The following is a 14,330-nucleotide window of genomic DNA, read 5'->3' on the forward strand; positions in this document are numbered from 1 at the left end:
GAAATAAAAAGAGGAAATACCAGAATATCATGAGATTTAAAGAAGAAATAGAGAGGTGAGAGTGGTGGTGGTGTTAACGGATATGTCTGAAACCCCCACAGCATGCTTGTTTTTCGTTACATGGCTAACTTCACAGGGTGTACCCCCCAATACATCAGCTGGGAGGATACCATTAGCTGACGAGCCATTACTGATAAGCCAGCAGAGACGCTCCAACGTGGTGATATGACATTCATTCTGTACACAGCAGGAAGATAAGGGGGTAGAGGAGGAATTAAAGTGTCAATCAGAGGCAATGCGTGGCCCTGACAGATGAGTACACTGGAACCATAAAAGAGCTCATAGACAGGGTGTGGTAATGGTCCTTGGAGACTCCCTCAGAGACAGATACACTTTCTCCTGAGTGACTGCTTGGCAAATAGGACCAAATAGAATTAGCCAACCTGGGTGTCCTCCGCTGTGGCTGTGGTCCTGCCACAAGGGCAGCAGAGAATATAAGCAGCTCATGCAAACAATTCACACACAGACAGACAGCCACTGTTTTATTTGCACAGGAGAAAGAGTACAGAGGAAATTGGAGGAGCCAGTGAGGATGGCAAAGTGGGGCCTAACGGAGATAGGATGACACTTCAGAAGGGTGCATGGACAAACTGAGAAGGGATAAATCTCACTCCATTTCTTTCTCTGCCTCTCCAATGACAGAAAATGACTGTCTTGACTTGGAGTATCTCAGACATGTCAGAGGTTGACTGGCTAATAGATTACAGGTGGACTAGGGAGGGGTGGGAAAACCTATGCAGTTGGTTAAGAGGGCACTAACTCTTAACAAGTTTTTCACAAAGGAAATTAAAAACAATTAATGTCATCAGATTTCTTAACCTATAACATTTTCACTTATTACAAAAATTATATAAATTACAAAATGTAATCAATAAGCTGACTGTAAGGAGCATTCAAAATGAGCCAAATAAAAATGTCTAACCAGGATGTATGTTAAATGACACATCACATTCACAGTTATATCAAATGCTGTCTTTGTGATGTTTTACACAAGCATGGCCATTCATTCAATGCATTTTTGTGAAGCCCGAAACAGCTAACACATGTTCTGGGTCATCTAAGCACATTTTGATCAACTGATAGTCACACAGAGACATTAAGTGACTCAAACTATTTGGATCAAGAATGAAGAATGAATGACGTTTCCAGTTCCAGAGCATGGCCTCAAACAAACATAGTCCCTGTATTGCCAAGCGATTTTCTCAACATGTGGTTATTTGCTTCATGAGCATCTATTTTAGCATGTCTACACACAGACACACCAAGTGTTGCTTAATAACAAAAAAGACGGAGAAAACATAATTGTCCCTAAAAAATCCTTCATTGTGTGGATTATCCCCCAGGGTGCAGACATAAGCAAGGCTGTTCTTTTTTTTAAACCAACACTGAATACTTGTCACTGTCAAACATCATGTAATCTCGGACATCAGACGACAGGCCTCCCAAGAAGAAATGCCAGTGATGAAAACACAATACCCAGATTCTGATTACTTGTTTCCTCAAGGCTGAGCCAATCTACATAAAAATCCCCCTCACAGCCTTGCGCTGAACTGGAGGTGACCCTGCAATCTCTGAAGAATTCAAGTCTGACACATTCTGGAAACACATCACTGCATGCCATCTCTGCATTGCTTTGATGCAAGCAAGCTTCACAAGGTGCAACAATCTAAACTGACTTTGCTGTGGCAGCAAATCGTCAGTTTTATTCAAATACAGAGTAACTGATTGCACCCTGGTGGCACACCTGGAAGCAATATTCTAATTAAGTTAATCTGTGAAATCCTGACAATGTGGGTGTTCAGGTGTCTGGTAATCTGATGTGAAAGGAGTCTTTGTTTTCATTGGAGAGATACGGAAGGAGCCGGCACCTGTTTCAGCAAAACGTTGCAGAAAATTATCGCTGTCGAGTTATCCTGAGTGCGGGCAATTACAAATGACAGTGTTTGTCTTTCTCCTCATGGAACCCAATTTTTACACCATGGTGTTTTTTTCTGCCTTTGGTGATGGCCTGTCAAAGTATTTTTTCCCCCAGTCTTCTTCTTTCCTCAGCAATTTGCTACAGATGGTTCACAACTCTCATCAACCTGATTATGATAATATGGGTTTCTGAGGAAATGAAAAGGTCAGCACTGCTTTAGCCTTCATCCAGATGTTCTTTTCTTCTTGCTCTCTAGGGAAACGCATGTACATCTACAGTGTATTTTCAAAGATTCCACAACAGTGAAACTTAATTTGGAGTCATGCTGTTCATTTACATTTCATGTTTACCACAAATGAAAGCTTTTCTTTGTTTGATACCTTAGCTCCTGGAAATAGAACATCAGAATCATTAAAACTATGGAAAATACTTACCGATTCTTACTTAGATAAAAAACTTTCAAACGGGGTGTTTGCATTGAAACTATGATGATGCAGAACAGGTTGTTACTGGTCTATGTAGTAAATATTAGTTTGAATATTATTTGACTATTTACTATTTATTTATTTACTTTATTACTGCCTTTCATAACATAATGTAGCTTTGTTTACAAGATTATTGTATCACACCATCACTGTTCCATCACACAACCAAGAGTTATAACTTTAGAACTGAGACTGAAAACTGAGAACTGAAACCAAAACTGTAAGAAACACAAAAAGCAAGAAAAGGAGTGAAAATCAATAGTCAACACGAGCCAAGATAATTGATTACATGAGTGCAGACCCAGTTACAACTTTCTTACTAGCAATTATATTTTTGTTTAACAGTATCATTTTGCTGCCTATGGGATTCACATTAATAGTATAGGTACCATGCTTAAAGAATAAAAACACAGTGCCTGATCATTGTAACAAAAGTGATATTAGTAAAATTGCATTAGTATTTTTCATAGATTGCATTCAGAATTATTTTTCATGAACCAGTAATACATTTACAAATTGTGTTGAAATACCACTTCCTGACGTGAGGAAAGCCTGAACAAGTGAAGCTGCAGTCTGGCTCTTGACAGTGGACTATGTAATAATTGGTACAAAATTCAACAAACAGACAGCTGAAAACTTGGCAGCAATGTCCACCATATTTTGAACTGTATCCCAGTCAACCTAAACCGGCTGATATAAGTGGTGCCAACTGCCAAATATGGAGCTGTTGCACTGAACAAGACAGAGGCTGACACTTAACCAACTACACAGCAACACTGCTGAGTTTCTACAAAACCGCCAAAGCATGGTTTGTTTTTTTCTCTTCTCTTTCTTTAAGTATTGTTGTTTAGTATCAAACTTTTATACATTAAACGTCAAATTTTGTGACACTATATAGAACTGTTACAAGTCTCAAGTAACTGAACGGGCAGGAAGGAAAACAAAACCCTGAAAAGCTGAGACCTGCCCTCCTACTTTATTTCCCTCTCTACCCCCCACAGTGATGCCAGGGAGCCGTATGGAGACTGACAGTCTCTATGTCATGTCAACTAGCTAGCGCCCTCGGTTCCTTCTCGCTTCAATGAAGAGATAAAAGCCTATTGACTTGCCAGGCTACAGTTAATGCAAATTGGGCCTGCTATCAATGTATTATTTATGGGGAGAGCTGCAGACATTTCCACAGAACTGGGAGCTAAGCTTACAGGAGATTAGGCATGCTATCTCATTCATTTACCAGGGAGTAATTGCTAAACTGTGGAGGAATTAGAATGCGTGAGGTTCCCCAAAGGCGTTTCATCTTGTAACCAGGTGGCTGCCATTAGACAACCACCTCCAAGTCTGGGAGAAACAAATACACAGAAGTGAAACTGATAGACTACATCTGTCAAATTGTCAAATGGTTAAAACTTGATGAGGTCACTACTAAAATAGTGTGCGATTGTTTTTAAGCACACTAAGTTGCTGATAATGCTCGCTCCAGGCTTAGATTTCCATATGTTTACATGTGAGACTTTTGGAAAATGAAGATGACATTCTAGTCACATTTAGCCACTGTTTTGAAAACTAAGAAATGTTTTTTCAAGACATGCTCAGAAACTTCAAAGACTGTCTCATGAGGTGATTCTACTATTACTTCTTATTACTATCATTCTGTTGCTTCACCCAAAGCAAAAATGTAAACTGCACAACTGATCGAAACAAAAATGATAGATCACAACATAAGAAAACAAACACTGAAAAATGGCTACTTCCTGTAATTTTCCTGCAAATGATCAAGAGTGGTGGAACCAACACAGTAGTCTTTTACTCCTTGTCTTTTTTTTTTTTTTTTTACTAACAACACACTATGACTATCTGCCTCCTCTAGTTGAGAGCTCAAATTTGTTATTCACAACTCTCAGCCACTTCATGTGTTGGGTGAATAAACACAGGAAAAGCAGTCTTACCTTGTCGTCAATGTCACTCTCGCTGTCACACTGTAACAGAAAAGAGACAGACATTGGAAATACAAGGAATTATTCATTTGGCTCCCCCCAGTAGCCCATAATCAGTGCAGATGTTATTTTTGTGTGCAACCTCTCATTCCCTGACAGCTTTCAGCACAAACAGCGGAGGATAGGGAGGGACAGGAGAGTGTGGTAGTCTACGAGAGTTTTTCAGGTTTCAAAAGCAGCACAGTCACACAGAACAGCAATCTGGTGTTTCTGTTGCAAATTCAATACTGAAAAATTTCTAAAGGGTGAAAAAATGAAAAATACTATACACTGGGTTCTATTATAAAGAGTCTGTTCAATGACTTTGCATTCAGCTGCAGATTGTCATTTAGCCTTTTAAGAATGCTTTAAAATTGGACGATAGTATCTCAAGGTCACAGAGAGCTTAGGCTCTCTGAATACTCAAACACAGTGCCTATTAAGTGTGGTATTTCAAATCTGCCTTATGACAAACCAGTCTTTAATTTGTATGTCAGACTTCTACAGGGATAAAGGAGCTAAATAAAAAGAAAGGTTGTACTTTGAAATACGCCTTGTCTAGCATGGCCAAAGGCCAAATCACCGTCTGTTCAGCCAAGAAGTGAAAACACTTCAAATTTCACAAGTCACTTTACCATTAAAATACTAAGTGATCAGACTCAAATATCTTGAGAAGAGGTGCAGCCATAAAAAAAAGAAGACAAAAAGTCAGACCTTGTAACTGACAGAGGGCCACAGTCTTTTATTCCTGTTCACAGGCAGAAAACTCTTTTGTAGCAAAAACTCAGATTAATACTAGAAATTGTATTCATCTATCGTCTAAAAGAATGTGTGAAGTTAAAGTAAAGTCAATAACCCTGGCTTACATCAAAGCTTTTACAAATCATTTGTTCAGTACCTTCTGGGTAACATCCCATCCTGTCCATTCAAAGACTATAATTTTAATTCTTATGGCAAACATAACAGCATTCTTCAACTTCAAAACCACAAGATCTTTGCTTCCGTTTCTCACAATAATTTGCTGCTAAATGCTCTTGGCTGGTAACTCTCTCCCCCAAGACAATAGATAGTAAAGTTGTGGAAACAGGAGTGGTCGAGCTGCAGGCCAGTCCCACTGGACCTCACAGCAGGATGCATGAGAAGCAGAGCAACTCAAGCGGAGAGCGAGTGAGAGGGCCCCCAGTGAAAAACTGCCATCAATCTGTCAATTAAGTTCCTGTGGCAACATATTTAAGTGGACCCCCTTTATTTTGTTTGACTCCCTTTCAGAGCCGGGGACAATGAGGAGGGAGCTGGGTCAATGGAGGCACAGCAGCTCTTTGTTGTGAGTGCGGTGGGTCCAAATGTATAATTAAGTAACGAGAGTAATCAGTGCAAAGGCTCAGTGGCCAAGATCTCTCAGGAGAGGAGAGTGGGAGAGGGGCAGGGGGCTGGGGTGTGTGTGTGTGTGTGTGTGTGTGTGTGGGTGTGTGTGTGTGCGTGGAGGGGGGGTTGTCTGCCATGCTTCATGATTCATCCTACTCTGCAAAGACAAGGGCTACAGTAGGAGTCCTTGCTGGCAGAAGCTTTAAGTGAAAAACATTGCGGCTCAAACCCTTAGGAGGGTTTATTGTTGTGCTTGCATCTTTATCTGCACAATAACAACTCAAAGAAATGCCTGAGCTCCTGTTCTCCATACTGTAGCATTCTTACACAAGACATAGAACATAAACCTGCTGGAGGATAAATACAGTAAAATGATGTGTTCAGTATGAGGCTTTACACTGTGTGTAAGCTAAGGAAGGGCACCTCACAATACTGTAGAAAATGTCCACGAGGAGATGCAAAAATAACCTGACAATTGTATTATGTGTGTGAAAATATGGTTTAATGTGTGGTTATCTGTATTAGATAGCCAAGCAAAAATATGTTAGTGTGTTTTCTTTATTCCATGTAAAATTATTTGATTACTTGCTCTAAAATAAAGGAAAATGGTCCAGAATCTATGAATTGTAACCTATGAGTATTTACCCACATGTGCTTGGAATGGAAAATTAGAAAAACACAATTTTCTGTGCATCATGTCCTCTTTTTTCTTGGGGAATGTTCACAAACCCTCATTTCTGGGCTTTTGCTTGTCAAAAGACCTTCATTACAGAGTGCGGGGCATTAGGAAACAGAAAGTGGCTTAGGCTTCTTGTCAATCAATTCCCCATTCAGATGACGGATTTGGGACAAATTAATTGTCAGCCATTTCTGTTAGGGGCACATCACAACCTGTAATCACCATCCATTTGTTCCCTCACCACTCTGGCATTTTATCTGAGAGGAATCACATACAAAACAATGTTTCTCTCCATCTTGATCAATCTACAAATAATAAAAAAAAAAAAGGAAAATCTCCAACTTCGCCCAACCCCTTGGAAACTGGTGTAAATGTATTCTTAGCATGCAGTTGAACTGATCTCTATTACTGGGGATGAGTTTAAATCCGAGGTGATGGAGATGAACAACTGGCTCAGTCTATTCCCTGGGTGCATGCTTGGCCTTGTTGTTGCAGCAGTAGCCATGACACTAGAGATGAGGCCTCACAAGGCTGGAGCTGGCGAGGAGGAAAAATAATATCAAAAGAGCACAGCATGGTGCTTATCCTTTTACAAGAAGCATGAACTGCAGCACAGCGTAAAGAGGGATACTAGCTACGGCTCAGACAGAGACACTGCACAGCAGGGGAGAGAGAGGCAGGTGGAAAGGGAGAACAAAACAACAGTAAGAACAAGCAGGGGGGATGCTATAGAGATGAAGGGATGGACGGATGGAAGTAGTATTTTTGTCAGTACTGTATGTGATTGCCCTGTTGTGCTAGTGCGAATGGTTGAGTGAAAGAAAATAATACAATGAACCTATAAAAGTACAAAATTGGCTTACGGTTGTGAGTGCATAGGTGTGAGAAGAGAACCACGTTATTTAGCCGTCTTTGAATATCTACACAGGGTAAAAGATTCTCAGCATGGCTATACATGAAAAACTAAATGGTGGAAATGCAAATCCACAACCCCAAACAGAAACCTCCCTCAACAGCACGCCTGGTGGTCAGAGGGGACTTTGTTAAAATCGGAGAGATATGCAGCTCACTAAGCTGCCTGACAGGAGCCAAGCCCCCAGTGGTTTGTGTCTCTCATAGATGTTCACAAACCAAACAAACCATAAAAAAAAAATAAAAAAAACTGGCTGGCTCTTCAGAGGCAGGGAGCAAGCAGCAACATCTGCACCTGGCAACCGCCAGCTACGAAGAGTAACGGGGGACCAGCTTCAGCGGATGGCTCATCCACAACCCCCCCTCCCAGCATCCCATCCCCTCTCCAACCCTCCCTTCCCCTCAGCCAGCACATCAGACGGATGCATTTGACATTTACACAGCTTTCAACACTTCAGAGACAGGAGATTTATTCCGCCAGCGGCCCTGGCTAGAGCCAGGCCTCGACCTGAGCTGGCCCCCATGACGACCCTGTAGCTCAGCCCTGAAATGAGGCAGGGCTGAGGAGAGAGGAGCAACAGAGAGCGAGGGAGGGAGGGAGGGAGGGAGGGATGGATGTCTCGATTCTCCTGGACATTTTCTCTTGCAGATTCCAATAGACGTGCAAGGAGAAGACAATAAGCGTTGCGCATCCCGGAGCACATTAAAATGACTGGCCAAATTAATCACACAGTTCCACTTGTCACACTCGGAGGACAGTCTGCCATGAATTCTGCCTCAGAGATAAAGAGGGGAACAGAGGAAGAACTTGCCCAGCTACGCAAATGCTGGCATGGCGTCAATGACTGTCTGCCTGAATACTGATCGCAACCCTGTACTTGCTGCAAGAAATCTAGAAAAAATAGGCAAAACATGAGCTGCTGGCATCCAAGTGTCACTGTTGGTTCCTTCTAAAAATAAATAAACTAATAAACAAAATTTAAAAAAACAAAAAAAGAGAATATGCATAAAAGTATTTGTGCTGTGATAATACAATTTGTGACAAAAGCTTGCATGACTGAAGTTCAATGTGTCATTGTAAAAAGTGTTGCCACCAGATTAAGATTATGTTATATAACGCATGCAAGGAATTCAGGTGCAGTGTTAAATGTGAGATTAATGTTTCCAACTGCTTTCCATTAATAGCACTCCAAAGATATTGCATCAATTTTAACACTGAACTGAGTAGTTTGGGATAATGTTACTACATCTTGATTCCTGCAAATATTTACATAGTTTTGTACCACAGATTGAATGTCTTAAATCCAAAACTTGAAGAATGAAAAAAAACAAACGTATGCTTCATGTAAAAACTGAACTGGCTGAATTGACTGAAGGGCGCCAAAGACTGTGACTTAACAGTGGAGACAGCAGTAGTATTTGATCCCTTGTCCAAGTGAATATGATGACAAGCCAACAATGCAAAAATGTAGACATCCTCATAATGATGATAGAAAGAGCTTCAGTTTAGAAGACATCTCTCCAGGGATCTTTATTGAGAAACCCCTGATTGTAAGGGAGAGAGTACAGACAAACCCAGATCTCCTAGAGTGAGAGCACACAGAGGGGGTAATGGTCCATTTAGATAGTCGCGGACCAAAGCAGTGTTGGATACTGGTGGAACAACACCAATTTCCTCCTGCAATTTCCCCCCTGTGGATGCTGCGATGAGGTGTGGGGACGTAGCCACCGTGGCCACTCTGATGGGGCTTGGAAGCGGAGCCTCTGCTAGAGGACCTCCTGTGAGGCCTGAAACATCTGCGGGATATGTGAAGGTCTCTTTAGCCTTGTGGCAAAGGGTGAAGCCTTACTTCAACTCAGCTTTCATAATTAGCCAACAGGATGTTTTGTTGCATGCTCTTATGTTTTCACCCTCTCTGAAACAAACTTGGATAGCCACGAGTCACTACAAAGTGAAAGAGTTGGTGTATAAGTATGCTCACATGTGTGTAAGCATGTTAAGTGCTGAACTTTGGTTGCAGTGCTGTGTTAATATTAGGGGTTACATGGCTCATATAGCACCACTGCATTTAACTATCTCAACCACAGATATATAAAAAAAAAATCAAATGATTGCTCTTGACCCCAATAGCTTTATCTGAAAGCACCACCTAGCAAAGTGATTTGATCACGGGATCAAATCTATACAGCCATTTGACCCCTGACCTCTCCAGCATGCAGCATGGGAAGTCAGCTGATTACCCTGGGTCAGCCTTGGAGCACTGGATTAGGAGAGTATTGATCCCAGTGAAGATGTAGAATCCGGAGGGAATGAGACTGAGAAAAAAAGCTCTGCCGGGTAGAAATGATATCGACCAGCAGGAGAGGCCTAGACAGGCTCTCATGTAAAACCATATTTGAGCTTGGGACCTCGCAGTTGGCTGTGCAAACAGACGGCTTCAGCAATAGCTCCTTTCACAGAGGCCCATTGACAGAGGACAGAGAGAGAATGAGAGTGAAGGAGGATTGAAGAAGACAAGCTCAGAGAAATGCTCTTTGCATTAGCCAGACACACAGGGGCCTCTGGTTCAGAGCTGACACACTTAAGGGAAGAGTCAGCGGGGGCCATGTAAATCAAGCTGGGGTGAGGAAAGATATAGTCCTGACCAGGGGCCAAACTAAGCAGACTTTAACATTACCCAGAGTCCATGTAAACAGCACTGAGACCTGGCAGCACTCTGTTTCACTTCCATGCAAAGTATGTGGTGAGGTCGAGGAGGAAGGAGGAGGGGGTGCACAGACAGATTGATGGTGATAGTGGTGGGGGTAAATTTGAAGAGCTGTCCCCTTTCTTCAGTAAATTAAAGGGCCGCCTTGTCCTTTCCAACAAGAAATCCCTCAACCTTTGCTTTCAGCACTCGCTGGGGGAGTGACAGAGCCGACTGGGCTGCTGGTGTGATCCTTGGAGTAGTTTGGCGAGGGAAAAACAGACAGTAATGGCAGATGTACGAGGGAACAGGGAGCATTTATTCAGCTCAGAGAGAAAGAGGAAAACTGCCAGAAACCTGAAGGGACAGGGAATACACAACTGTGTTATGAATATAGTCCTGGTGGAAAAACGGGGACATAGATAAGACAGAATGACAGAAAAAAACAACACTGATTTATGTTTTTTTTTTTTTTACACCCCGTCTTTCATGAGGCTCCCTTCGACTGCTTGTCTCTGCTGACCATGTGACTGTAACTAGCTCACTTTCTTGCCTTCAGAGGTGATCGCACAGACACATACATGCATGTACAATCCTCAGCACCTCCCAGCGTTTTGACATGGCCCCCGGGCCCGGTGCTGCTGAGTTGCAGCGGCAGACACTGGGCATTGGAAATTTAAGTCGGGGTGTAGGAGAAATTAGGCGAGGAGGCAAGGAAATGGGATGTTGACTTGAACTGGCCCCAGGGGCAGCTGAGAGTCTCCCTGTGCAGCTCCGCTGGCTGCCTGACAGTTTGATGGAGCGAGTGGAGGCTTCCCTGCGGCCCGAGCCGCCGTCTCTAACACTGATGTAGCTCAGTGAGGAACAGATTGAGCCTCCAGGCATTGCTCTGTACTGCTACTCCCCTCCTCTCTCACTCTTCTCACTCTCTGTACTGCTACTACTAGCTTTCTCTCTTACTAATCCTGTCAAGGCAACACACACAAACATGCACAGTATATGCATACTATGTGCATTAACACAAAATCACATACTGTATGCACACATAAAGTCACTTAGACGCCTTCTCTTCCCTAAGACAGTAATGTGATGAGCACTACAGATGCTGTTTACTGAGCTCTGGCCAATGCACAGAGGCAAGGGCGGGTGTGGGGTGGGGTGGGGGGGATCAGAAGGAGGTAGAGTAAGGGGGCTGGCAGGCCACAGCCATAATGAAAAGAATCTGGCGGTGGCCCACTGTGTGCTGGTCATGAGAAGCATGTGCCGCCGGGGGGCTCTACTGCTAATTTCAGGGGGCAGCCAAGCGTTTCACGCTAGACTTGTCATCGGGCCAGAGGGGGCATTCATACTGGGTGACAGCAATTGCGAGAGGGCGGGTAGGGGGTTTGAGGAGGGGGAGTGAAGAGGGAGGGAGAGAGCTTTAGCTCCCTTCCCCCCCTGCACCTTATGTCCCCCCTCTGCAATGATCAAACGTTATTGTAGGCAGGGAACAGAATTACAAATGAGTGTCCTGTGGAAACGGCTGGAACTGGATTCAGCTGCTCTCTCCACTCTGCTCTCTCCTCAGGTGGCCACCAGGAGTACACCTCATCCTCCAACCCCTGCTGTCCTAACAGGATTTAATACTTGCATTTTCCTGGTTAACATGTCAATAACGATCTGTTACAAAAGCCGGAGGTTTACAAGCCCACACATTCAGATCACAGAGGTGCTGCATGCATGTTTGGCTGCACCCAATCTCAGGGTGAGCAACATGGATAAAATTTAATCTCTGTCTATCACTGTAAATACAATTTATATTGTGATAAAATAATAATAACAGAAACTCAATTGTGAAATGATTGACATGACAGGGGTGCCTATTTTTGGATATTCCAGCAAAAGAAATACCTGAAAAATCAAGGTATTTCTTCTGTTCATTGTTTTCTGATACACCCACAAACAATGAAGGGATAGCTGTTTCAGTATCAAAGTATGACATAATATCTAAGGGAGGACATCATTTTATGGTATCTATCATCATAATGCTTAACCCTAGTCCCACTATGTCCTTGATTTCTAGCAGCTCCCTCCATCTTCACATGCTGGTAGTCTGTTAAAGGTGAAATGACTGACGGGCACATCTTTAATCAGTGCCATTGACTGGCCCGAGGATTTGGTGCACACTTGGGGTTTATCTCTCAACTTGGCTAGATAAAACGAGCACAAAGTCACTGGAAATCATTAAAGAGAAAAAAAGAAACAAAGGGGGAAAACACCCTGTCACCCTGAGAGTGACGGAGGTACAGAGAGGGGGGAGAACAGGAGCCACCAAGAAGTTGATGCTAACAGCTGGCAGCCTCCTCCTTAAAAAAACAGACGGCTGGCTCTAGTCTGGCAGCCAGGAGAGTCAAGCGAGGGAAGAGCAGGGATGAAAGGAGGAGTGTGAGAGATGGAGTCAGTGATGAAAGGTGGGTGGTTGATGGTAGATGAGTGGTTGAGGGGTGGGATGGGGGGATGAACCAGCGCGCAAGAGAGAAACGTCTGTTTGCTGCCTCTGAAACAAGCCGTCACATGAGAAAAAGGAAGGGATGGAAAACAGAGAAAGAGAGACAGAGAGTAATGCAGAGTGAGGGAGGAGAAAGGAAGGGAGGAGGCAGCCACACTGCACATCTTCAGGCTGTGAATAATTTAGAGGAGCACTAGGGAGACGAGACGAAGATGAACACAAAACACTGGCAGCGTTTGACCTAGAGCTGCAGCTACATCAGTGCACATCACAGAGTGGAGAGCTCTCTCTCGCTCTCCCTCTTCCTCCCCTCCCTCTTTCTCTCTTTTGCTCTTCATCTGCCTCCCTCTGTGTCAGGGAGGAAACAGCTGTACGCTATTCTTGTTTCGCCTCACATTCTATGAAACTCAACAGAATGGCTGACAACTCCCTTTCATAAGGATCTCTCTTTCTCCCTTCCTGCTCTGGGCACATCAGAGGAGTCAGAAAAGCCAGGCACAAAACGCATGCGTGTACATCTAGGCCATACGGGGCCGTAAAGGTGGATGCATGTCAGTTTGCAGATCCCCTTCCCCCTGATACCATCACATCATATCAGAAAGAAAAACTAAACATCATCTAACCACCTTAATGTCATTAAGACTTCTGTACTTATCTTTTCCAGCTTTAACACTGCACGTATGCTGAAACAGTTGGTTAGTTTCAATTATTGATTCATCTCTATCAAGCAAAAGGACTTAGATTCACTTACAACCTCTAAAATGTGAGGATTTGCTACTTTTCTTTCTCTTATATCTTATATGTTAAGAAATTAGTTTTGATTTGGATGCATTTTGAAGATGTTGGCTTGAAGGGCTTGTGGGTTTTTCAATTTTTTTCTGACAATTTAAAGACTAATTACATGAGTCTTTACACGATTTGATTAGTAGAAACAATAATTAACAGATTATTCTATAATGAAAATAACTTAGTTAGTTGAATGTGGTCACATTCTAAGAGCTGTGATTTCAAAACTACTTACAAGATATACATGATGAGCTTTGTTATTCTTATTTTGAATGACTATATAATTAATGTACTATTTACCACCGGTAAACATTTTCTGTGAATAATTTCTTGGCGAACTCTCACATCAACACAGTTTCTGTCCTAAGAGGAAATGCTGTGTTTCAGTGAGACAGTGCTGTGAGCAACCAAGCAGTGGAAACTGTGGACAGCAGCCGTAAATAACAGCTGCCCTGTGATTAGGCACAGAAGAGGTTAAACAGAGCTCATTCACGCCGCCTTTGTCAAGATGCCATGAATCACCTCACCTGCTGAAGTGTGTGTGTGTGTGTGTGTGTGTGTGTGTGTGTGGTGAAAGGGCCAGTGGGCATCTGTGGAGGGAGTGACAGTTGGGCGGACAGAGGGCGGTCTGATCAACCCAGAAGGGAGGGTCCATTTATTACTGTAATTAAGGAACCGTGGGAGTAGAGGAGCAGACATTGTAAATGGATACTGATATGGATCTAAAGAATCTCTTCAACTTCTCTTTATTTGGTAGAAATTATAGCATGAGGCAAGTGGCTAAATACTAAATACAGTTAACTAAGTTCCCTCTCTTTATTTTCTCACCCCTTCCTCCCTCCGACACCCTCTCATTCCCTCTCTCACTGTCTCCTGCTCGGTCTGTGTGGCTGATATTAATGGGACGTCCCTTGTTTGTAAATGTGCCAAGTTGTGTGCACCGCTGCGGGCTGTCTATTATAGCAGGCCTCTGGGGC

At 43.0% G+C, this 14,330-nt stretch overlaps 1 protein-coding gene across 9 annotated transcripts in view; it reads right to left on the bottom strand.

The window, feature by feature from the left end:
• The window catches only part of fbrsl1 (fibrosin-like 1), a 264,098-nt gene that overhangs the window by 81,403 nt on the left and 168,365 nt on the right, over positions 1–14,330 (bottom strand). For 7 of the 9 annotated variants that reach the window (XM_070833125.1, XM_070833129.1, XM_070833132.1 and 4 more), the window contains one exon: positions 4,410–4,439. The exons of the other annotated variants lie outside the window; for them this stretch is intronic. In XM_070833125.1, the coding sequence (XP_070689226.1) occupies positions 4,410–4,439 (30 nt within the window). The remainder of the gene's footprint in view (positions 1–4,409; positions 4,440–14,330) is intronic. 9 annotated transcript variants of the gene reach the window in all.

Source organism: Pempheris klunzingeri, chromosome 7, assembly GCF_042242105.1.
Source record: "Pempheris klunzingeri isolate RE-2024b chromosome 7, fPemKlu1.hap1, whole genome shotgun sequence".
Taxonomy (NCBI): domain Eukaryota; kingdom Metazoa; phylum Chordata; class Actinopteri; order Acropomatiformes; family Pempheridae; genus Pempheris; species Pempheris klunzingeri.